Source organism: Dermochelys coriacea, chromosome 2, assembly GCF_009764565.3.
Source record: "Dermochelys coriacea isolate rDerCor1 chromosome 2, rDerCor1.pri.v4, whole genome shotgun sequence".
NCBI lineage: Eukaryota > Metazoa > Chordata > Testudines > Dermochelyidae > Dermochelys > Dermochelys coriacea.
Window position 1 is genome coordinate 130,570,741 of NC_050069.1, and position 24,913 is coordinate 130,595,653.

The 24,913-nt window shown below is 39.0% G+C and overlaps 1 protein-coding gene across 5 annotated transcripts in view; it reads left to right on the forward strand.

The window, feature by feature from the left end:
* CDH10 (cadherin 10) overlaps positions 1–24,913 on the forward strand; it is a 167,424-nt gene that overhangs the window by 87,840 nt on the left and 54,671 nt on the right. For all 5 annotated transcript variants that reach the window (XM_038392461.2, XM_043508437.1, XM_038392454.2 and 2 more), the window contains one exon: positions 22,198–22,492. In XM_038392461.2, coding sequence (XP_038248389.1) covers positions 22,198–22,492 — 295 coding nt within the window. The remainder of the gene's footprint in view (positions 1–22,197; positions 22,493–24,913) is intronic.

Sequence of the window (24,913 nt, forward strand, 5' to 3'; positions counted from 1 at the left end):
TGTATATGCATTTGGAGTGCAAGCCATTTTGTTTGTTTGTTTGTTTTGTTTTAAAGAAAGCAAGCAATAGATTCTGAGCGCCTTGCAGGATCAGATACTGAAATTCCAAACTATAGGCAGGATGTGTCTGAGAGAGTGAGATCTTGAGGATACTCATACTATGGTGATAAGCACAGTATAAATGATAGATGGTTTTAGCTGAACTGCAAAGATATGTTTTCAGTGGTAGAGATGTTAATAACATAGTAAACTACCTACTGAATATAGAATTGTGTACATTAGTAAATTAACGGATAATGAAATACAGAAGTTGACATAGTCACACTAACTGTTACTCTAGGATTTCTGCCATTTGCCTCTTTCATCCCTATAAGAAAACTATTTTAAAATGTTCTAAAATTTTCCTTCATAATCGACCAGTAGCATTGATCTGGCATTGTAGCATCTCATTTCTAAATGAGACGATCAGTTCAGTCTAGTGCCAGCACAAAAATGTAATCCCATTGATCAGCTGGCAGGGAGATTTAGAGTGAAGACTGTGTGTACATAGTGGGCACCCTTCCACCAGACATACAAGAGAATTAATCATCAGTGAAATGTACTTAGCTACCATCATGCTAGGGGCTTGCAATCCTGTTGGGTGGTTTCCAAACAAGGACTTTTAAATTATAATGTGTTTCTATCGGCTAGCTTTTCTTTCCTTTAGGAAAGAAAGAAGTCTGTGTGAAACAATATTCATACTTTAAACTAGTATCTTCCGAAATATTTTTATTTCTTTTTAAAGTGATGTCTGTCTGTCACAAAAGGATTTTCTAAAAAGTAAAAAACTGATTAAATTGAGACAACATGTATTCATAGCTATAGCTATGGAAAAGCAGAGTCCACTTCATCACAATACAGTCATTCACTCCAGGAATTAAAAGCATAATAAAAAAGGAAGCTTCAGAAATGTTTGACATACCTTGTTTGAAGTTATAAATATAAGTATAAATAGCTGAAAACCCTGCAGTTTCAACAGCAATTTAAAGTCTGGCGCTTTAGGGGTATTTTTTATCAAATGCAGATGACCTTTTAAAAACCCTATATACACAGATAACAATGAGGAGTGCAGAGTGTTGGTAAGGGAAAATCAGTCACTTACAATAAAATACCCATGAGGGGGATGGGATGTGTCTAAAAAGTTAAACATGACTGTTTATCTTTTTAAAATGTGTGTCTGCTGAAAGTCTTGTCTTATTATTATATCAGAATTATATCAGAATTTTTGTCTGTAGAGCTGATAAAAAATGTTTAAACATAAAATTCTGCATTAAACAGTTCCCTCAGATTCAAATTATCTATTCTCCTAAGTGGACAGAGGAACATTGCTCTTCTGAATAAACACACACAACAACCCACCCACCCGTGTTCCCCACTAATGTTGCTGTTGGTTCATGTGTCTCACCCTAGAGTATTTTCCCATTCTTGATTGTTTTCATGCCTCATTTTTTAGGATGTTAAAGGAGGAGTTGCTCTTCAGTGTAGGGCATTTTGTGCATAATATGCTCCCTGTTTCACCCTTTGGCAGTTTTAAATATGCAGCCTCAATCCACCTTATGTGTCCTTCATGTTTGAGAATGACATCCATCTGAGAGAATGGGAGTGACACCTGTCATGGCCAAGAGACTAATGGCTTGAACTTGCATGCTGATGAGCAAATCCTGTAGGTACTGTGCTACCTCCAGCTCCCATTGACTTCAGGGAGCTCAGCTGTTTTCAGGATTAGGCCTGAAATTTTTGGAAAATTCAGAAAATGCTAGAAGAGATGAGAATGGAAAAGAAACAGGCGGGAGGCCCCACCCACAAATCCTGTTGATCCCCTCTCCTCACCTCTTTCCCGTATGCTCCAAAGGCAGAAGATCAACAGAAGGTCAGAGGCGTTTATATAGAAGCCCCATATGCTGCATGAGCTTATACTTCAACAACCAACCCCCCCACTCTGCCAGTGCAGCTGCTTGACCAAGACTTACCCTCAAAAGATTTTGCTTCATAGAAAGGGCTCTGTTGAAAAGGCAGTATGGACCCAGACTCCTATTACCTTTGCTTGGGTCATCTCCATAGGAGCAGAGGAGTCAATTATTTGTTTATCAGCCTTGCCCTACTCAATGCCAGGGTTTCCACTCCTTGTCCCCAGCCCAACTCTTTCCCTGAAGTTTTCTATCACATGGATCCCCCCTTTGATGGAAAGGCATAGTGATATTGTGGCAATGGCTAATGCATGCACAAGGTCACAACCTCACGTGGATCTTGGGGGCATGATATTGTCCTTTCTTTACAGTTATATTCTGTGACTTCTGAGCCAGCCTTGCTCCGCAATGACTGTTTTCTCTACTTCAAGGGTTCTCAAACTTCATTGCACCGTGACCGCTTTCTGACAAAAAATATTACTACATGTCCCCAGGAGTGGGGACCGAAGCCTGAGCCTGCCTCAGACTCATTGCCCTGAGTGGCAGGGCCAAAGTCAAAGCCCAAGCCCCACTGCCTCAGGCAGGGGAGCCAAAGCCCCAAGGACTTTAGCTCCAGACAGAGGGCCTTTAACCTGAGTCCCGTCACCCAGGACTGAAGTCCTTGGTCTTCGGCTTTGGCCTTGGGCAGTGGGGCTTGGATTTCAGCCCTGGGCGGTGGGGATTGGTTTTTGGCTTTGGCCCTGGGCCCCAGCAAGTCTAAGAGAGCCCTGGTGACTCCATTAAAATGGGGTCACAGCCCACAGTTTGACAACAGCTGCCCTACTTTAAACAATTTCCTGTCAAAAGCTCCATACTAATGAGACTTCACAGCTAGCAGTAGTGGCTGGATATAGAGATCATCATTGTTGCTCCTCACATTGGCCAAAGAAAGCAAATAGAGAATTATACCAGTCACTCCCATATTTGTACCCCAGGGGCTAGCAGGGTGGATACAAAACAATGATTTTTTGTTTGTTTGTTTGTTTTAAATATGGGTTCATTTTTAAAAAATGCCCATTTAAAATTAAATTTGAAATTGACAATTTATGTTAAGGCCTAAATGTATTATAATCTATTAAAATCCTTTAAATACAAAAAATAATATTGAGCAAGACATGTTTACTGTCAAGTTTTAAAGAAAGTCAAATCACTGAACTGATGGAAGTCATGGGGTAAGCACCCAAGTTGGAACCAAAGTACTGAACCAGCTTTTGACAGCAATAACCTCCTCTGCAGGTATAGAGAGAATATTTTCTTCATTTCAGTTTATTCAGCTAGTTCAGTTCAATGATTAGTTCATTTCAACTTAAGAAACCAACTGAGAGATGAAAATGCTGAAAAGCTCCTCTTCCAAACTATGAATAAAAAGTTAGATGAGATCTGCTAGTTCTGAAAATTTGAAGGACATCAGAAACAATCAGTTCAATTCACTAACTACAGATATTACTTCCTTTGTTTAATAAATCAGTTTAAAATGTAATACATTTGATACACTTTTTCTATATATCCAGCACATTTAAGGTAATTTTAATTAATAATCATACTACTAATAAAAATGCTATTTTTGTACATTTTCAATTGATTTCTATCCAAATAGAGTTTGACACCCCATAATCAGAATGTATCATTCACCATTTTCTAACATAAAAAATTTAAATCTTAATACATTTAAGATAAACTATATAATTGCTTAAATAAAAGTATATACTGACCCTAAATTTGAAGCTTCTTTTTGCTAGCCAGGAAGATTATGTATAAGGACTATATTTGCAAATCAACATGTTTTAAAAACAACAACGAGGAGTCTGGTGGCCACCAGATTCCTTGTTGTGGATACAGACCTACACGACTACCCCTCTGATACTTGGTAACATGTTTTAATGGTTACCAACTAGTGAAAATCATCCTTTCTTTAGAAAAATAAAAAGTTCAAATGCAAAACACAATTAAAATTGATTATTTAAATCAATGTTTCCTGCTTGCAGATTTAAATCATAATTAAAATCAGTAATGTAAATCACTTTGATTTAAATCAATACACACTGAGGGGTACGCATCGTGCTTCCACAGTGCACCCAGCCCTGTGGTCTACCTATACAAATGGGGACAAGCTGGAACTAGAAATCAGTACATCTGGAAACCAATCGGTTGCCCTGTCTGAGTAAGAACTGAGTAATGGATGCAAGATTTGTTTTATAGTAAAATTACTGGTATGCATTCCCATTTGGAATAATTGTTAATGTGGCTTCATGATAAGGAATAGGTGGTCATGCAACAAGACTTTATTCTTCTCTGCCAAAAACAACTGTGGAGGAAGATAGATCCCCTCTCCCCCCCTTTTCATGTTATGAAAATGCTTTTATTGTTTTTTTTTCTAAAAGGCTTTTATTGCTTAAAATAGATTAATGATATGTAATACAAAAACACATATTGGAGCACATTGACTAGAAAGAATAAGCTAAGTAAAAAATATGCAGAGATGAAACAGTTCAGGGCCTTCTTTCTTACACATTATTCACCAAACGTTCCAATGTAGGCATGCACTTTTGCATGTTTTCTTCTGAGGCAAATGCAATCCTGATGTAATTGCTTGTGCCATGTGTATTTTGAGGTTTATGTGTTTCCATATGTACATACGTGTGTGCTTCAGGAAATTTGGGTGCTTATGCTGAGTGCATACAAAACAATTTAGGAAGAGGAAGAATACATATTGACTTGCTGTGAGAGATTGATCAGGTCAAATCACTTCTATGTGCCTCACTTACTCCACATGTAAATTGACAATCACAATACTCATCAAACTCACAAAGTGTTGAGAGTAATAAAACGTATTCAGAGCTTTGAAAATACTGTATCAGGAAGAATATAAAGGCTAAGCACTATTATTATTACCTAAGCAATCATGGTTGTAATCTAGTTAAGTTAGTAATAAAGGTTAAAATGATAACAAAAAGGAGATAAACAACTATGTTGAATTTCACCAAAGCAAATTGTGACAGAATGAGACGAGCATTGAAGGAAATTGAGCAGAAGACATCAAAGTAAATCAGTAGTTTAAAAAAAGAGAGAGAGAGAGAGAGAGAGAGAGAGAGAGAGAGAGAGAGAGAGAGAACATCTAGGGAGTTATAATTTATTTAAATATAGTATGAATTTAAGAAAATACGATCATGACATTTTTATCACTTTTGAGGAAGCTAATAAAAGGAGCTAATGGTGTAAAGATGGATACCGTTTACTTGGAATTTAGGAAAGCATTTAATAAAATGAAAATGAATCTCTAATTTGGTGTAAGTAAATATGGTATCAGTATTGACCTGCATGAGTGGCTAAATGGATATGGCTGGATATTAATACAGAGGGAAAGCATTTAAGGAAGATATAGTTTGAATGGTGGAATGTCACACAGATCAGAACTAGAAGATGTTTTGTTCTCTGTAAATATCTATTGTTTAGAAGAAATATTGAGCATTAAGGTAATTAAATTGTATGACAATGTAATGAGGTTGCCATCTCCTCTGTAGGTGCCCTCTGTATGTTGGAATGACCCTTAAAGCCCAGGAGAGTATTTCAGGTCATCCTGGAAGGATAAGGAACCAGACAAGTGAATAGTCTAATTGAGGGGCAATTAGACATGTTCTTAATATCCTTTTCAATCAGTTCCTGATGGATGCATCCTAACAGAGACCACTCAGTGGATCAGAAGTAATACTTATGTTAGCAAACTACAGGCAGATTAAGGAATAATGGTGAAAGGGCCACTAAGGAATGCAGAGATGGAGGAATGCAGGGGCTTAAATGTGGAGTTGCGATTTGAGAAGAATTGGAGGATGTTTCAGGAATGATTACTTCTGGGGAATTCTGAGCCAAAAATTTAAAATTTTTGTGCATAATATTTTAAAATTCTGCATATCTTATTTATCAAAATAACACAATATAATCACACTAGTTTCAATTATTTTGGTAATTTATTTCCAAATACTTGTGAGCAAGTATGTCTGTAACAAAACAGAAAATAAAAAAGATTCAGGAAATGCTTTTTGACAGATAAATTCCTTACTAGGCATATTAATACTGAACTCTAAGTAATAATTCATTTAAACTACAATTAAGAAACATATTTCCTGCACCCCTCAGAAGTAGTGAAAAAGGCTTGGGGGAGTCATGGAAAATGGAGGACTTGTGGGAGAGGGAAGTAATTGCTGGGCAGCAGCCTGGGAGTGAACCTGGAGGGTTGTTGAATGTGGGTGGGAGAAGAATGGAATGGAGGGGGGGGATCGGAGGAGGAGGAATTTTTAGGGAGTTGAGGAACTTCCCCCATGCAGACCCTGGTTGATGCCTAGTCTCTCTCATTCAGTCTGCCCCATCCCTATGTGTCCCTGCATCCTCGTCTCCTCCCTCTCCCCATGTGGCCCTGCACCCATACTCCCATTTAGCCCCTCACTCAGTGCTGTCATCTCACTAGCTCTTGTGTCCACTCTCCAATTTTTCACTCCCATTAGCCCTTCTGAATCCCAATCAATGTGACCCCCCAGCAGCCCCATGTGACCCATGCTGTCCGTCCCCGCCAGTACATTAGAAGCAAGAGGAAGACCAAGGACAGAGCAGGCCCATTACTCAATGAGTGGGGAAAGACAATAACAGAAAATGCAGAAATGTCAGAGGTGCTTAATGACTTATTTGTTTCAGTTTTCACCAAGAAAGTTGGTGGTGATTGGAAATCTAACATAGTGAACGCCAGTGAAAATGAGGTAGGTTTGAGCATTGGACTGCCAAATGAGGGATTTGTGAGTTCAATCCTTGAGGGGGCCATTTAGGGATCATGGGCAAAAATTGGGGATTGGTCCTGCTTTGAGGAGGGGGTTGGACTAGATGACAAATAATTAAGAAATCAATTTGCAAACACTTAGAAGATAATGAAGTGATAAGTAACACTCAGCATGGATTTGTAAAGAACAAATCGTGTCAAACCAACCAGATAGCTTTCTTTGACAGGGTAACAAGCCTTGTGGATCGGGGTGAAGCAGTAGATGTTGTATATCTTGACTTTAGTAAAGCTTTTGATACTCTCTCGCATAACCTTCTCATGAACAAACTAGGGAAATGCAACCTTCATGGAGCTACTATAAGGTGGGTGCATAAATGGTTAGAAAATCATTCCCAGAGAGTAGTTATCAGTGGTTCACAGTTAAACTGGAAGGGCATAACAAGTGGGGGTCCCGCGGGGACCGGTTCTGGGTCTGGTTCTGTTCAATATCTTCATCAATGATTTAGATAATGGCATAGGGAGTATGCTTATAAAGTTTGTGGATGATACCAAGCTGGTAGGGCTTGCAAGTGCTTTGGAGGATAGGATTAATATTCAAAAGGATTTGGACAAACTGGAGAAATGGTCTGAAGTAAACAGGATTAAATTCAATCAGGACAAATGCAAAGTACTCCACTTAGGAAGGAACAATCAGTTGCACACATACAAAATAGGAAATGACTACCTAAGAAAGAGTACTGTGGAAAGGGATCTGGGAGTAATAGTAGATCACAACCTAAATATGAGTCAACCATGTAATGCTATTGCAAAAAAAGCAAACATCATTCTAGGATGTATTAGCAGGAGTATTCTAAGCAAGACATGAGAAGTAATTCTTCCGCTCTACTCTGTGCTGATTAGGCCTCAACTGGATATTATGTCCATTTCTGGATGCTACATTTCAGGAAGTATGTGGACAAGTTGGAGAAAGTCCAAAGAAGAGCAACGAAAATGATTAAAGGTCTAGAAAAGATGACCTATGAGGAAAGTTTGAAAACAATTGGGTTTGTTTAGTCTGGAGAAGAGAAGACTGACAGGGAAATGATAACCATTTTAAAGTACATAAAAGGTTGTTACAAGGAGGGGGAAGAAGAATTGTTGTTCTTAACCTCTAAGGATAGGACAAGAAGAAATGGGCTTACATTGCAGCAAGGGTGGTTTAGGTTGGACATTAGGTAAAACTTCCTAACTGTCAGAGGGGTTAAGCACTGGAATAAGTGCCAAGGGAGGTTGTGGAATCTCCATCATTAGGGATTTTTAAGAGCAGGTTGGACAAACACCTGTCAGGGACGGTATAGATAATACTTAGTCCTGCCTTGAGTGCAGGGGATTGAACAAGATGACCTCTCAAGGTCCCTTCCAGTTCTGTGGTTCTATATCCCAGGCCTCCTCACCTGGCTCCAGAAGCAGGGCATTGTGAGAAGGCAGCCTTTCCCCCTCTCTCTCCATGGCTGGCTGCTCTGGCTCTGTGCCAACTACCCTGTCTGCTGGTGCCACAACAGCCCCTGGTGGGAAAAAGGTGTAATCTGAGCATCTCTCCAGCAGAATGCATTATTGTGTGTGTGTGTGGGGGGGGAATCTGCAAAGTACATGAATTCTGTGCATGAGCAAAGGCACAGAATTCTCCCCAGGAGTATGCATTTGCAGCCTTTCCTTTCTGCCAACCCAAATGGTGAATGTTTTTTCATAGATGTATATTTCCTGGAATGCACTGGGTACTAAAATTAATGGGGCCAAAAGTGACATTTACACTCTCCTGATGGTTTGTGGTTCACCTGCCATGCTACCAACTACCCAAAAAGGCTTGTAACATGACACCTACATGATCCATAAGCAAGGATACTATAGGTGATAAAAGTCATAGAAATGCCAGTAATTATAAATGAAGAGGGACAATTACACTACAGTTGGAAAACAAAGTAAGTGGGAACAGAGGTGGGAAAAAAAGAAAAAGAGAGAAAGAGTTTCGGTACCATTTAGTTGAAAATAAGAATAATGATTATTGATTAATGGTGGTTAAATTTTAAGAAAAAGGCTTGGCAGTGGCCTTAAGGAAAAAAACCTCAAGTGGCCTTATATAAGTTGGAGAAAATGAGAAAGAATAGTTTAGAGAGGCTATGTTTAGAATAGTGTGCACAATTTTGGTCCCTGGGGTTCAGCCTGGAACTGGGGTACTGCTGAGCACTCTGGCTTACCAGCCTGGGCTCCCTCTCACACTATAATGTTGTGATAAACTGTAAACCTCTCCAGCTACTGCACTTATACAGATATCCACAGACAGGGATGCTCCCAGCTGAGTTATATGAATGCTTTTGCCAGCCACTCATGAAGTAACAGTAGAGATGCTCCAGCCTAGGACCCCAGAGCTGTACCATCTTGCCCTGGTCAGAAGCCTGACCAGTGTAAGTTTATTACCGAGTACCCCACTTCTACATAGGAAAGGGGACGTGCACCAGTCCTTGCAACCTGAGTACATTTCCCAAGCACTTCAACCAAAATGCACTGTTTTAGGTAAAATATAAAACAGTTGTATTAATTACAGAAAGATAGATTTTAAGTGATTGTAAGTAATAAGCGCACAGGTCAAAGTTGGTTACCTAAGAAATATCTAAAATCACAGTCTGAGTTCTATAAACTAGACAAGATTTGAATCAAGCAGTGTCTCACCCTGAGAGATAATACAAGCAGGTTACAGATCTTATGAATAGCTTATTAATAGTTTTCATATTATTGCTGTAGCAATTATTCAGATGCTCAGCCAAATCAGAGAAAACTATCACAGCTTCCGGATACAAATCTCTGATGCAGTCCAGATCTTCTCTCAGAGATTTTATAAGATGTACACCAGGAACAAAACTATGATCACTTCCACCCGAGTGAATCACCTCAATGTTTGGAAGGTCACAACTTCTTAGCTCACCAGTTAGATGCTGAAGAGTAAGCAAATTATGATGCTAAGGTATGCCACCTCTCTCCATCCAAATCAGCTGGTACTCAGCAATGTCCATGTCATGATGTACTCCTTGCTCTCTCATCAGCTTCTGCAACCTCATGCTCCAAGAATCCCCAGCATCCATATGTTGGCAACTGCACATATTTCTTTTCCCTCATCAGTCAAGGTACCTGCACTGTCAGTTCCAACTTCTGGGCTGTGTGTCTTTGGAAACACCACATTAATCTGTGCTGAAATCAGGAAGTTGCCACTTCTTTCTCCTCCCACTCCTTTCCAAATCCCTGAGGGACCAGAAAAATACAGATTTTCTCAAAGAATCCATCCAACACTTACTGACCACAAATCTTCATTCCCTGCCCCCTCTGCAGCTAGAACACCTCTTGCCATCCCTCTCCTCCTAGCTCAACCACTCCCACCACCTAGCTTGAGTAGACATTAACTCAATGAAAGCTAATGCACTACAAATAGGAGGGTAACCTTGGTATCATGGGCAGTGGTGAGCAATGGCATAGGATAGATGCCCCAAGAATGTACCCATGCCACTATTATAACAGAGTCCTGGCCTTAAAGCATTCGTAGTCTAAATCAATTGGTGGTTCTGTACAAGGTTTGCACATGGATTGGGGTGCACTGACAGAGTTGTGAGCTGTAGGAAGTCTGGTGTGTGTTAGTAGAGCTGGTGCTGCCGTGCCACTATAACTGGTTTCCAGAATGTTTGTGAACACAAAATTGACTTAAGATAGAGTGGTAAATTTTTTGCCCAGCCCTTAACAATTTACATTTTACAGTGATTCTATTTGGAAACAAAGAAAAACTTGTTTTCTGTGAGCCTCCAGCAATAGCCAAAAGAGCTAAGAAGCATTGATGTTAATGAAGTTTTCCATTCATTTAAAAAGAAAAGGAGTTAATGATGTTTATACATAATGCAAATTGTGTAATAAGCTGTACGAAGGCTAATGCTGTTTTAATGGTTATTTGGTTAATACCTAAGCTCCTTTATAAAGTCATATTTAAGCTATCTAATAAAAAAAAAACATGTTGCTTATTGTTGGCACAAAGCTCTCCTCAAACTATTGCTTAATTACCTCTTTGATTGTTGTCCTTATTGAAATGCCTGTGTAGTTTAATATTATTTTCTTTCCTGTGCTTATGGAGTTTCCAGTGCAGTGAAAGAAAGGGCTGCTTTGGGTTTCAGCACATTGAGCTTCCTAATTCACCTCAGACCAATTTATGCTGAGTGGGGGTATGCTTTTGAAACCTGGTCAACTCTTTTCAAAATGCATAAGTGGACAATTCTCAATTATACCTCATAAGGGTTTGCAGCTCCAGAAACTAACAAGCCAGCAAAAAGAGACATTCCAATCTTGAAACATATAAACTATGCAATAATGCGTATAAGGAAACTTAAAATCCTAGTCATAAGTAGCATCCTCCCCCCTCCATACACTGTGTTGAGATCCTTAAGGAAGGAAGAGAAAGGCAGTGGACAGTTCCAAGTTGGGTAGAAGTCAGGCCAAAGAATGTACATCACTTTACTCAATAGCTATGCGAAGAATACCTCAGAGAGTTGATATAGCTTGAGATTGCTTTACATTTACCATTGAAACCCTTCTGCCATGGGAAGCCTGTTTAAGAGGTTGTGCAGCAGCCCTGTTCATGGTTGGGGTTATCCTAGCTTCTAGAGAATGGGAAAGGGAAACTGAGCTTCAGAGCCAATGAGAAGACCAAGTGATTATGTGGATGGTTCTTGCCTCTTATAGATCAGCAGGGTTTGTGGGTCGGCCCTGCAACTCAGTCCATGGCAAACAGCTATCCTGCCAGAATAATGTGGGAGAAACTCCATGAGGAAAACCTCACAGTGTGTCCTTTCCTATTGGCTTGAACCATTATCAGGTACAGGATACATACATATTTTGCACTGATCCACTTCTGATCTTACGCAGTTTTAAAAGGAGAACTTACCCTAATATTTTACTTTTTGCACTAAACAATGGAAGGAAAATTAAGCATTGGCCTGATAACTCACAACTGCTACTTGGTGCATAGTATCAAATTAATCTTTAGGTCTCACTGGCTCTGCCAGAATGGGTATGGCCTCTGCCAGAGTAGTTGTGGCAGCACAAGGCAACTGCAGCTTCCCCGTCTGCTAGGTGGCCTTGAACTGGGGAGGGGCATGACCAGCGTGGCACTGATTTCACACACTCATGATGAAGCCCCTGTTGCTCCTATGAAGTTCGATGCCTAAAACAGCAAGGAGTCATCAGCAACAGACATCATGCTGGAAAGCAGTAGTTAACAATGGGTTTACCGAGTCTGATATAGTCATACGGTCCTTCTGTGGTTTGTTCAAATTTTCTCCTGTTTCTCCCAAATAACTTGAATGGATTTACACCAGAGATAAATTTGGCAGAGTGAGGCTAATGAATCCAAACTGAAATCAACTAATCTAACCTCGGCTGTGCAGTGCAGAGTGGAGTTTTTGTGTTTGTCTGTTCTGAGAAGTAAGAGTATTTCAAAGCTTTTCTTAATTTGCAGCCAATATGCAGTTGCTGTACTTTCTTTTAACTTTATTCTCTCGTCATCTTTCCCAGTCCCACAAAGTTGCTCTTTCAGATATGCATTTTTCTTCTCTGTTTCTCACCTCTTTTAAATAACATGCTATAGCACAGGACTTGCAAGCTGTGACAACATAAATGAGTGAGATTTCAGTAGATTAAGGGTATGTCTTCACTACCCACCGGATTGGCGGGCAGCGATTGATCCAGTGGGGATCGATTTATCGTGTCTAGACTAGAAGCAATAAATCGACCCCTGATCGCTCTCCTGTCGACTCCTGTATCCAGCGCCATGAGAGGCGCAGGCAGAGTCGATGGGGGGAGCGGCAGCAGTCTACACACCACAGTGAAGACACCACGGTAAGTCAATCTAAGTATGGCGACTTCAGCTACATTATTCACGTAGCTGAAGTTGCGTAACTTAGATCAACCCCCCACCGCAGTGTAGACGAGGGCTAAGAGTGAGACTAAGTATCTCATTGAAACACAGTGCAAAATCCTTCATCAGACAAGAGAGTTACTTTAAAAACTACCTTCATAATAAGTCAAAATAAGTGAGTCTCATTACAAATGAATGAAATTTGGCACCAAGCTGCTTCACTTAAAACTCAGCAGTTAGGGAAAAGATTGTGCAGGATAAATACTCTAAAAAGAGAAAAGGGAAAGGAGAAATGGTTTTGCCACATTTTTTGTAGATCTTGTCTTCTAGGCTGGTATAAAGGGAAATTAACTGACAAGTTTTAATACCTTATGTTTGAGATGTAGGGGAAATAACTGTTCTTCAATACCATAGCTATTAGAATTAGGGTCTGCTTTTGTATTTTATAAGTAAGCCTTCCTGTAGGAATTAATTGCAAGGAGAGTACTACTATACTACAGGGTGTTCAGAAAAGACATGAATGAAAAAAATAAAGGGTTTGATGCTCCTTTTTAACATCTGAATATCAGTGTCTAGGGCAAAGAATTATGGTATAAGTGAGAACACTTCCACCAATATATGATTTAACTATAATTAAATAGAAAGAAGCTAAAAAAATAAAGATGGAGTTAAATATTCCATCTGAAACTACTGTTCAAAACTGGAGAAAATTCAGGACATTTTCTAGATTTGAATTTTATATCTAGGTCTTATTGTTGGTGTACATGCTACTGAAAGTATACACAGTATAGAGTGATACAACTGCAAGTTATAGGAATTAAAAATGCATTTGGGAAGATAGAACTGAATAGTCTGTATTATTTGGTGAAAATTACTGAGGAAAAAAGTGAGATTTGTTTTATACAGGGGAGTTTCCTATATATTACTTGGCAGTAAAACGAGATGAAAAGGGGCTTGAAATGAATTGAAATTTAATGTAAGAATTTAGTTGATAGATTTTACTTGTAGTACAGTTCTAATCTGAAAAGTGACTACATACACTCTTATTGTTTGTATTTTGATACTCTGAATTTTAGATTAACTAAAATTCAGATAATGACCTTGGAACCTGTAATTTGAATAGAAACAAATTGTATTAATCCTTACATCAGAATACTTGCCATTATTATTAGCTATTCTAGTATTCCAAATTTTCTTACATGTGAAAATGTCACCTTCTTACTCAATCAATCCGCTCCTTATGTTATTCAGAATAGTATCTTCTGTCTTTTCTGATGGAAGTAGGTTTCAAACATTTTACTTTTGTTAGTACTACAGCAAGAACCCAACTTTCAGATTCCATGTGGAGCTTGGAGGGCTGGCAATTAAGAAAGAAAAATCTTTTTACTTATAGAGTGAGCAGATTTGATTCTGGAATCATTGAAAGGCAATTAAGATGTAAACCTCCAGTGTAATTTTCAAGTCACTTTTTAAATTAGAACTGCACCAGTGTAAATGTAAAGTAACTCTACAGACTTTAATGAAGATACTGCAGAACTCTAGAGATATAACTGACAGGAAATTGCTCAAGAGACTTATTAGTCTATCATCTTTACATATCTGTCTTTTCCATGAAGGGGCTGGGGGGAACTGAGTCTGAGTTAGCTTTATTTTATGTAAATCAATTACATTTTCTAGCTGTTGTGTATTTTTCCCTATTGCACTGCTAATAATGTTTCTATAAAAGCCATACACCTAATAGGCTTATTGCTTCATCTCTTTCCAAACATTGTCCAGTATTTATTACACTGCATTCATTTTAATAATACTGCCTTATAGTAGTAAGTGATAGTGCTCTGGTTAATGTGTTTTCAGGTAAACAAAGTATTTTAATCTCAGTCTAGATTAATAACTAAATGCACAGGGCTGTGACATATGGTTATTGCAGTTGCTGTACAGTGAGTCAGAACCATTGGGAAAAATACATTTTTTATACAATGGTAATTGTGTACACAATACACAAAAGATATTCTGTTTTTTGTCTAGTAAGATAAATTATACAGTGATGACCACTGAAAAGTGAAGTGCTCCTGTGAGAGGTAGAAACAAGAAATTCATTGGTTTGCAAAATATCAGGTATGGATATAGAAACAAAATCACATCTTCATTGCTGATTGTTTTGTGAGACAAAATTGCTAAGTGAAACAGATGTCTCTTCCTTTCTCAGCTTGGCTGTCATGAACACAGACATCCACTAGCCAAAAGAGCTATGTAAAATGTTTTATACTTAAAGTAGTATACAGGAAAACTCCACTAGCTTATTTTTTGCCAACTTCCCTGCTAGTCAGGAAAAGACAAATTTCATTTCACTTGGGACAATATCTTTAAATTTTCATAGAATTATTTAAAATAATTCAGTATTTTGGGGTTTTCCCCCAAAACTTCATTTATAATGGACATTTCTGATATTAGCACTATAGGTAGCCATCTTACTAAAAAGAGATTTTGGTTTTGTTTTTTGATTTGCAACAATGCTATGTGTGTGAAGTCAGTGTGAGAGGACCTGCTTTTGATCTCACAATAGAGTAAGGTTGTAGCACCTTGCAGAAGTTATTTCATTTCTGACACACAGAAAGGAAAGGTGGCAGTGCTTACAGAATAAGCTAGAATATAGTCTAGCTCCTCACCTCACTTCTGTGTGTTTTACTGCTTTACTCCTCTAGTTGCCACCTGTAGTCTGACCTACAGGCCGTGAAGCTTCAGGGGAGAGTGAACACCCTACTGTAATGTGTGCTTGGTGTTGGAGTAGGATTGGGTGCCAGCATAGTGCCCCTGCAATGTCTGTGACACGATGGTGATAGGTCCTCCCGTGAGTTCTTCTGAAGTTTTTATAAAAAAGAAAAAGGAGTACTTGTGGCACCTTAGAGACTAACAAATTTATTTGAGCATAAGCTTTCATGAGCTACAGCATCCGATGAAGTGCATCCGATGAAGTGAGCTGTAGCTCATGAAAGCTTATGCTCAAATAAATGTGTTTAGTCTCTAAGGTGCCACAAGTACTCCTTTTCTTTTTTGCGAATACAGACTAACACGGCTGCTACTCTGAAACCTGAAGTTTTTATGTATTAAGTGTGGGAACTGCATCCTCTTTCTAAATATTCTGCTCTGCAGTAGGGCAGCCAGCCACCCCAAAAACAGTCATAGGTGTGTCCTCAAAGTCCTTTATTTAACTACTTCTGGTTCATTTGGGTGCGGTAGAGGAAGACACTCTTTGTTGACTAAATGTTGTGGCTTTTCCCAAATGTCGTTACATTTTCATCAGCAGTTTTTTAAGTACTTTTTGTACATATGTAGCAGCTAAAAGACTGTTTGAAATATGACAAATCTCAGAAACTCAGCACAGGTTTGATCCTTTTGGAGAAATACAGTCCCATTTTAAATTCATAACAAACTAATTTAAAGTACTGTTGTGACTATTATGAACAGCCCTACTATAAAGAAATGGGAAGCCCTATATCTGTCTCCATTCTGTATTGACTTTATCCAGAGTGTCTAACTATCCTATACTCATTCTATGAAAAATAGGAACAGTTCAAATTCCCAACCTTTTTTGGGGGGGCGGGAGGGCTTGGAAACATTTCAAGATTCACCCCAGTAAATATGTAGTGTAAATACTGTAGTTATCTGCCAACAATGGATCCATGAGTTTATTCAGTTTATCTTGTGAAAATGAAGAAAACAGATTCTCCAAATTATTATGCAATTCATTGAACAGTTGTTTAAGGTAATTCTGAACAAAATAAGAAACAATTCAAACTTTCTTTCATCCCTCAAACCGGAATTGTTTTTTGAGGTTTTTAAAAAAATGGTTAACACCACTCTTTCCTTCTTACAGTTTTTTATCACCTTTATTTTCTATTTGCGGTTGGGTACAAATGAAGAAAAGAAGAAATCCCAGGAGAGGTTATTTCTGAGAGTTATGTACCCCAATTTGCAAATGAAAGAGGGTCTAAAATTCTAAGTGATTCTCTAAGCCCAACTTAAACCCTTTAAGTGTTTCAAAGTCCTCCTATCACTAATGCATGGTTTGTTGTTGAATACAACATAGCTCCTCAGACCACCTTAGGTGATATACACATGCCAGAAAACAGTTACTTATGCTTTAAGTCTGTGGTTCTTCATGTGTTATTTTTGCCTACCTGCAAATGTGAGGTGTGCTCCTAGCACCCCTGAGCTTGGCGAGACTTCTAGAAAATGAGTGCCTATTGAGACCGTGGAAGCACCCCTTAGTGACACTGAACATTTGGAGTTAACCTCTGTTTCTTATGATAAACCCCAGAATCCTGTATGAGCACAGCTCTAGGTGGGATATTTGAATATGCTGTAGCTCATAGGCTAGAAAAGTAATTGAAGGGAGCTGCGTTATGGACCCACACTCTGACTCTGATTTTGAAAAGTGGATTTTACATCAGCAAACTTGACTTCCTTCATCTGCATAGAGCCTGATTACTCTGATTTAATGCAGGTGAAGCAAATTCATTCTGCATGTGCAACTCCCATTAAAGTTGTTCGAAATTTCACATGCAGATCAAGGGCAGATATATCTCTTCATCTCTACAATAATTTGGTAAAAGAAAAGGGCTACTTTAAATTAGCCTGTCACCACTGCATGTTTTTTATAACCACTTAGTGATCTGAACAGATAAATATTTCAGGAATGGCATGTTGACTTTGCTATGGTATTAAGAAAGTGGGACAATCTGTGACTACATGCAGTAATTTGATATTTAAAATGACAATATTATTGACCCAGAACTTTGCAATTAGAAATGTATTAGAATGAAGTGTAGATATATTTTAAATACTGTACATATATAGATATGCACGGATAATATATCACATACACAGAATTCTACATTTAATCCATGAAACTGTCAATGGCTTCTAAAAATGAGCTCCTTGCAACTATGAGTGGGGCTTTGTCTGGCCAGTTGGGGAAAAAGAGGTTGTAGCCCCTTAAAAGATTTCCCCCTCCCTTAGGAGTGATATCACTTGAGATGGGGGTTGACCAGAAGAGGCTCTCTCTCGGCCCCTGAACACTTAGGAGAGAGGAAAGGTGTGTATATATATATATATACACCTCTCACTCCAGTCAGAACCCTTTTTCTCCCTGGATCAGCATAGAACCAGGTTTTTTGGTTTGCCAGGGGAATTGCACTACTCATCTTTTTGGGACTGAGACGGAATTTTTCCCTCATAGCCAGATTGGCTGGGGCAGGTGTGAATTTTTTCACCTACTTCACAGCAGCTCCAGGATCTGATGGGGTAGGGTCAGGAGATATCATTCAAGATGTCACAACTTAGCAGGTGGTAATTGTCAAGTGGAAGTATTTGTTCCAGAGGGTGGTCTAGTTTCCTGATAAACCAGAATTGGAAGTGCATTTAGGGAAGTGTAACAGGGTACCTGGCCGCTTAAATGAAATTGGGCCAACTTCTCCAGTTGAATCCTGCTGCACCCTAGTTTGGTGTAATGGGGAGGGAGGGGCTGCCTTTTAGACTTTTAAATGACGGGTGGTCCAAAGGCAACAGAGTTTGGAATCCAGAATTCAGAGAACAAGAGAGCTCAGAGGAAAGGCAGAGTTGGGCTCAGAGCTTCAGGAAAGGGATGCCCCTGAAGGAGGGAGCAGTGAAAGTTTCCTAGTGAGCAGCAAACCAGATCAGGCTGGTGAAAACAGGAGGCAGTTGAGAAGGGTCCACCTACAAACTTCCCCAGGACACAGCACCACATCCAGAGAGGGATAAAGGCTGAGAGCAACAGAAGAAGATGCCTGCTGGCTCTCTGAGCCAGAAGGCTGGAGCCAGAGAGCTGACATCTGGGGAATGATGGAGGAATGAGTCCACTGATGGCTCTGGGAGGAGCTAGAACCATAGGGAAACAGCTAGAGGGGAGGGTGTGAGGTGTGGTAAGAGAAGTCAAAACTGCACTGGGGAGCTGGGGCACAGTGAGAAGAGCCAGAGCTGTATTTGGTGTATTGTAGGGACTGGAAAGAGTGCATGTACTATTTGGACTCGGGAATTTTGAATTATGATTGTGGGACTTTTGTAATAAACTAACCCCACAAAAGAGCCATTTACATGTAGAAACATATCTGGAGTTATATCTGGGGACTCTAGAAGAAAAGGGGATACTGAGGCAGGTACCCTTTTTGTGCTGCAGCCTACAATAGGAGGGCACCTCAGGCAGGGCCACCATAGCATAGGGGAAGGTATGAACTAATGAAGCTAAGGAAGGGGTTGACTCCTATATCTGGTACAGCAGGGAGACAGCTCCTTTTTCCCAGCCCCCGAACTCTCATATGACAGGAGGGAGGTGGGGTCTCAGCTGGGGGAGCTGATAGTATCTCTCAAATTGGTGGAAGCTTTTTGGGAAGGAATGGTGACATGTGTTGTACCAGTTATTGCTGGATAGTTCCCAGGTGCATTAATAAAGTTGTGGCCTAATGTAAACACATCCCTTGTACCTTGTGTTTCTTCCTGCATGGTTGGGACCATGTATCCCAGACACATTTGTTTTCATGCCAAAAAAAATACTTCAAAAGGAGAGTTACTCTTTGGTAATTCAATATATTTCAGTCTCTTCTTCTCTCTTCCCACAGTAGAGCACCAGCTGTAGTGTGTATCATGGCTCTGCTCCCCTAGGAAGCACATAGCTGAAGGAACTGTCAGAGAGATTTTCTTTTTGTCCTTGGGTATGTCTAGGAGAAAACCAGTGAAGAAAATTAGAAAGCAAGGAAGAGGTGGAAGAGAGAGCCTGAGGAGAGGTTGAGACTTCCAAGTTGTAGGGGGCAAAGAAACTGGAAGGGGAAAGAAGAGGACTGGATCTTGCATAGTCTGTATTCGCAAAAAGAAAAGGAGTACTTGTGGCATCTTAGAGACTAACAAATTTATTAGAGCATAAGCTTTCGTGAGCTACAGCTCACTTCATCGGATGCATTTGGTGGAAAAAACAGAGGGGAGATTGATATACACACACAGAGAACATGAAACAATGGGTTTATCATACACACTGTAAGGAGAGTGATCACTTAAGATAAGCCATCACCAGCAGCGGGGGGGGGGGGGTGGGGGGGAAGGAGGAAAACCTTTCATGGTGACAAGCAAGGTAGGCTATTTCCAGCAGTTAACAAGAATATCTGAGGAACCGGGGGGGAGAAATAACATGGGGAAATAGTTTTACTTTGTGTAATGACTCATCCATTCCCAGTCTCTATTCAAGCCTAAATTAATTGTATCCAGTTTGCAAATTAATTCCAATTCAGCAGTCTCTCGTTGGAGTCTGTTTTTGAAGCTTTTTTGTTGAAGGATAGCCACTCTTAGGTCTGTAATCGAGTGACCAGAGAGATTGAAGTGTTCTCCAACTGGTTTTTGAATGTTATAATTCTTTACGTCTGATTTGTGTCCATTCATTCTTTTACGTAGAGACTGTCCAGTTTGACCAATGTACATGGCAGAGGGGCATTGCTGGCACATGATGGCATATATCACATTGGTAGATGCGCAGGTGAATGAGCCTCTGATAGTGTGGCTGATGTGATTAGGCCCTATGATGGTGTTATGAGTGTGTGGGAAAGATTCAGCTTCTGAAAATTTACCACAGCAAGAGGAATTAATCCTCTGACCTTTACTTCATCCCTCTGTTCCATTGAACTCATTTGGTTTCTGCAGCGACACCTGGGATTGCTACATCAGAGCAGACCAGTAGTCCATCTAGTCAAGAATTTTGCCTCTGATATTGGCCTGAAATAGATGCTTTAGAGAAGAGTATGAAAGCAACATACTGCACCAGGAAAACAAATGTAATAACTGGATACCATGGGGGAATATTTATACCTGATCTAAGTGTGTGATCCGTTTATTTCCTAAGCATGAACATCTTTTTATTATCCTAGCTTATACGATTGAAGATGGTATACTTATAAGTAGTCACTCCTACTTTAATATTGCTATGCTGTTTCCCCTAATTATAGTTAGAACATGAGGAAAAAGCCCAAAGTGCTGCACTAGTTTTATTTCATGTGTGAAACTTTTTGGATCATTCTAATATTCTTTTCAGAGTAGCAGCCGTGTTAGTCTGTATTCGCAAAAAGAAAAGGAGTACTTGTGGCACCTTAGAGACTAACAAATTTATTTGAGCATAAGCTTTCGTGAGCTACAACTCACTTCATCGGATGCATTTTTCATTTTCATTTTCATTTCATTTTCATCGGATGCATCTGATGAAGATAGCTGTAGCTCACGAAAGCTTATGCTCTAATATTCTTGCAGCCTGACCTCTTTGGGGGGGGGGGGTGAACTTTGATTTTGCTGCTACAATTTTGTGCCTATAAATAAATGTTGCAACAAATTTGATGGTGCACATAATTGTGGACATATTTTATAGTGCTTAGATGTCCAGTTGTTTGCACCTATAAATGAATGTTGTTGTTAACTATTATGTATAGTGTCATTAAATGCACAAATAAGTTAGCGAGGCATGTAACTGCCTGTTTACAGTGATCATAAATTTTGCCAATGGTTGTTTGAACTCACTAAATTGGCTTAAAGAGTTTTTGGTGGTGGTTTTTTTCTCCCCCCAAATTCCATGCTCAACAGCATGGCCACAAAATCAGAAACAGATTAGAGGTGCTTAAAAATAGTAGTATCGGGGCCTTTATCAGATATGACACATCTGCAAAATTTAAAAACATTTTAATGTTTAATTCTGCAAATCAGACATAACAGACTCAATGAGAAAACAGGGAATTGTGTAACAGGAAGCAGGGAGGTGGTGTTGAGTGTAACACTCTGGCTTAGCCAATTGCATTTCAGTACAGTATAAAATAGCAAAACATTTTGCATTAGGGCTCGTCCAGTGTTAGAAGTCATATGTAAAGAAAGATATCTGATAATCTGATTTAAATCAATACTGATTGCTTAATTAATGCTTTTTGGTTTAGCCCGATGAAACTATTTGATGGGCATAAAAGTGATAATAAGTTACACTGAAATGTACTTTAGTTTAGGAGAAGGAAACATAAATAATAAGAAATAAAAAAATTAAAAATTGTGTGACACACTGCCAGTTGTTCTGTTTTCCTTAATTGTCATGTATCCTGCCATGTCCTTTGTCTGCTTAGTGAATTTACAACTAACACAGCAGGTTGTGAATTTCTAATAGGCTCTCTTCCAGGAAAGAAAAGGTCAACATTAACATAAAATTCTTCTTTAAGATTTGTGGCACAAATGTTTCACCGTCGAGAACAGGTGTTGCTGGAAAACTAAAATCTGCCACAACAGTCAAGTGAAACAACTCTTTGTGTTAAGTGAGGGAGACGTGAATGCTATAATACAGCATAATGACTGCAATATGCCAAGTCAATGTAAATAGAAAATGAGTGTTTTTCCAGTCCTCATTTTGTTTTTTTGCATGCAGAATGACTTCCTGTCTTTAAAAAAACTTTTTTAAAGTAAAAGATTTCTCTCTCTCTCTCTTTCTCCTTTAGCTTCACTCTGACCAGGACAAGGGAGATGGGTCTCTCAAGTACATTTTATCAGGAGATGGGGCTGGTACTCTTTTCATTATTGATGAGAAAACAGGTGACATTCATGCCACTCGGAGAATTGATAGGGAGGAGAAAGCGTTTTACACCCTTCATGCCCAGGCTATTAACAGAAGAACTCTGAGGCCAGTGGAGCCAGAGTCAGAGTTTGTCATAAAAATCCATGACATCAATGACAATGAACCAACGTTTCCAGAAGAAATTTATACTGCTAGTGTTCCTGAAATGTCAGTAGTCGGTAAGTAATGATTTCTGGTGTAAGGACATACTTTTAACTATGATCTTTAAAGTAACCATTTCCCAACCATTATAAAGGCAGTTAAGTCCTGATTTTCACTCAGAAGGTAAGTAATATTAGTACTTTTCTCTGTTTAGAATTAGAAATAGGCCTGAGAGAAAACCCCACATCTGGTGCAGAGTTCAGGGTTCAGACTCTGCAGCCAGATCCAGATACAAATTTTATGGTTGGAGCTTTTGTCTATTTATAATCTTAAATACATTAATTCAAACTTTGTTGGAATTTGAATGAAAAGATGTGATACATAATTCATGGTTTGGTCTATGTGAATTGTATCCCTCCCTGAAATCTGCGGAAAAAGGTGATTGGGGAAGCCTTTGACAAAAACTTCAGTGGAGTGTTTCCTTTCTTTTTTTATAAACTGAAGCCACTCTAGTCTGCCTTCTCTCTCCTGGATTCTGTGACTGAGGAGCTATACTTCCTTGCTCCTGTCTCCTAACGCATTGACAGCAGACACAGTCCTGAAGAAGCTTCTGTTCATTCTCTGCCTTTGTTCCCCTCTTTGCATTGTTTTTTTTTGGGGGGGGGGGTGGACTTTGTTGTTATCCTTCCAGTTCTCCCACAGCTTGCTTGTGGCTGGTGGTAGTTGGAATCCGAAGTGGCTTCCTGTTCTCTTTATGCTTCAATTCACCCTCTATACTGGTTCTGAGGCAAGAGCTTTGCCAGTTCCCATTCTCATATTTACTTGTGGCTGATACATGGGCAGGAGATGAGCAGTTGTTAGGCAAAGTCCTATGGAAGGACATAAAAGTACTGTTACACACTGTGCTACATGCTGAGAATGACTGAGGTAAATGTAAGCCAGTACAAATAACATTCAGAATCGCAATTAGTTGACATGATGCTGAATTCAATTTGTCCTGGTGTGTGAAGACTGCAGTGTTGTGGTCAGCATCATGTCAGCTAACCTATTCAAACTATAGAACAGTCCTCCATATGATGATAACAATTTTACAGAAGAATCATGTAAGGTATGTTTTATGATAAAAAGTGGTCAATATTAAAAATTTACTATTTGCCAGATTAGCATACAATTGTATATGTGGTACCAGTTTCCTACTACATTTAGAATACAAAATAATTTGAGTGTGGAATCTGTTGGTAAATATTGACTTTTTAGTGGCTACCAAAGTATGATTTACAAGTATATCATATCATGTTTTGAGAGACCTCACTGACCCTGATTAGTATTTACAATCAACAGAAGAAGACATGGACACTAGAAGATAAGAACCACCAGAGAACTTTACAGAACTATGTGGGAACATCATCCTGTTAACTGCATTGTTAACTAGATGCATCTACCACATAGTCTGAACCTTCCATCATCTCAAAGTTTCAACATTAACCAAGCAAAGTTTATTTTAAAAAATGGTAATGCATTATCTGGGAAGGCACTGCACAGAGTTATATTGGGATTAAGGCTGTCAAGCTATTTAAAAAATTAATCATGATTAATCATGGAATTGATCACACTGTTAAACAATAATAAAATACCATTTATTTAAATATTTTGGATGTTTTCTACATTTTAAAACATATTGATTTCAATTACAACACAGAATACAAAGTGTACAGAGCTTACTTTATATTTGTTTTTGATTACAAGTACTTTCACTGTAAATAAAAACAAAAGAATTAGTATTTTTCAATTCCCCTAATACAGGTACTGTAGAGCACTCTCTTTATCATGAAAGTTGAACTTACAAATGTAGAATTATATTCAAAAAATAACTGCATTCAAAAATAAAACAATATAAAGGTTTAGAGCCTACAAGTCCATTCAGTCCTACTTCTTGTTCAGCCAATCACTCAGACAAACAGGTTTGTTTACATTTGCAGGAGATAATTCTGCCCTCTTCTTTTTTATAATGTCACCTGAAAATGACAACAGGCATTGTCATGGCACTGTTGTAGCTGGCATCACAAGGTATTTACGTGCCAGATGCGCTAAAGATTCATGTGTCCCTTCATGCTTGAACCACCATTCCAGGGGAGACGCGTCCATGCTGATGATGGGGTCTGCTCAATAACAGTCCAAAGCAGTGTGGACCGATGCATGTTCATTTTCGTCATCTGAATCAGATGCCACTAGCAGAAGGTTGATTTTCTTTTTTGGTGGTTTGGGTTCTGTAATTTCCTCATTGGAATGTTGCTCTTTTAAGACTTTTGAAAGCATGCTCCACACTTCGTCCCACTCAGATTTTGGAAGATTCTTAAATCTTGGGTGGAATTCTGTAGCTATCTTTCGAAATCTTACATTGGTACCTTCTTTGCATTTTGTCAAATCTGCAGTGAAAGTGTTCTTAAAATGAACATCATGTCCTAGGTCATCATCCGAGACTGCTATAACATGAAACA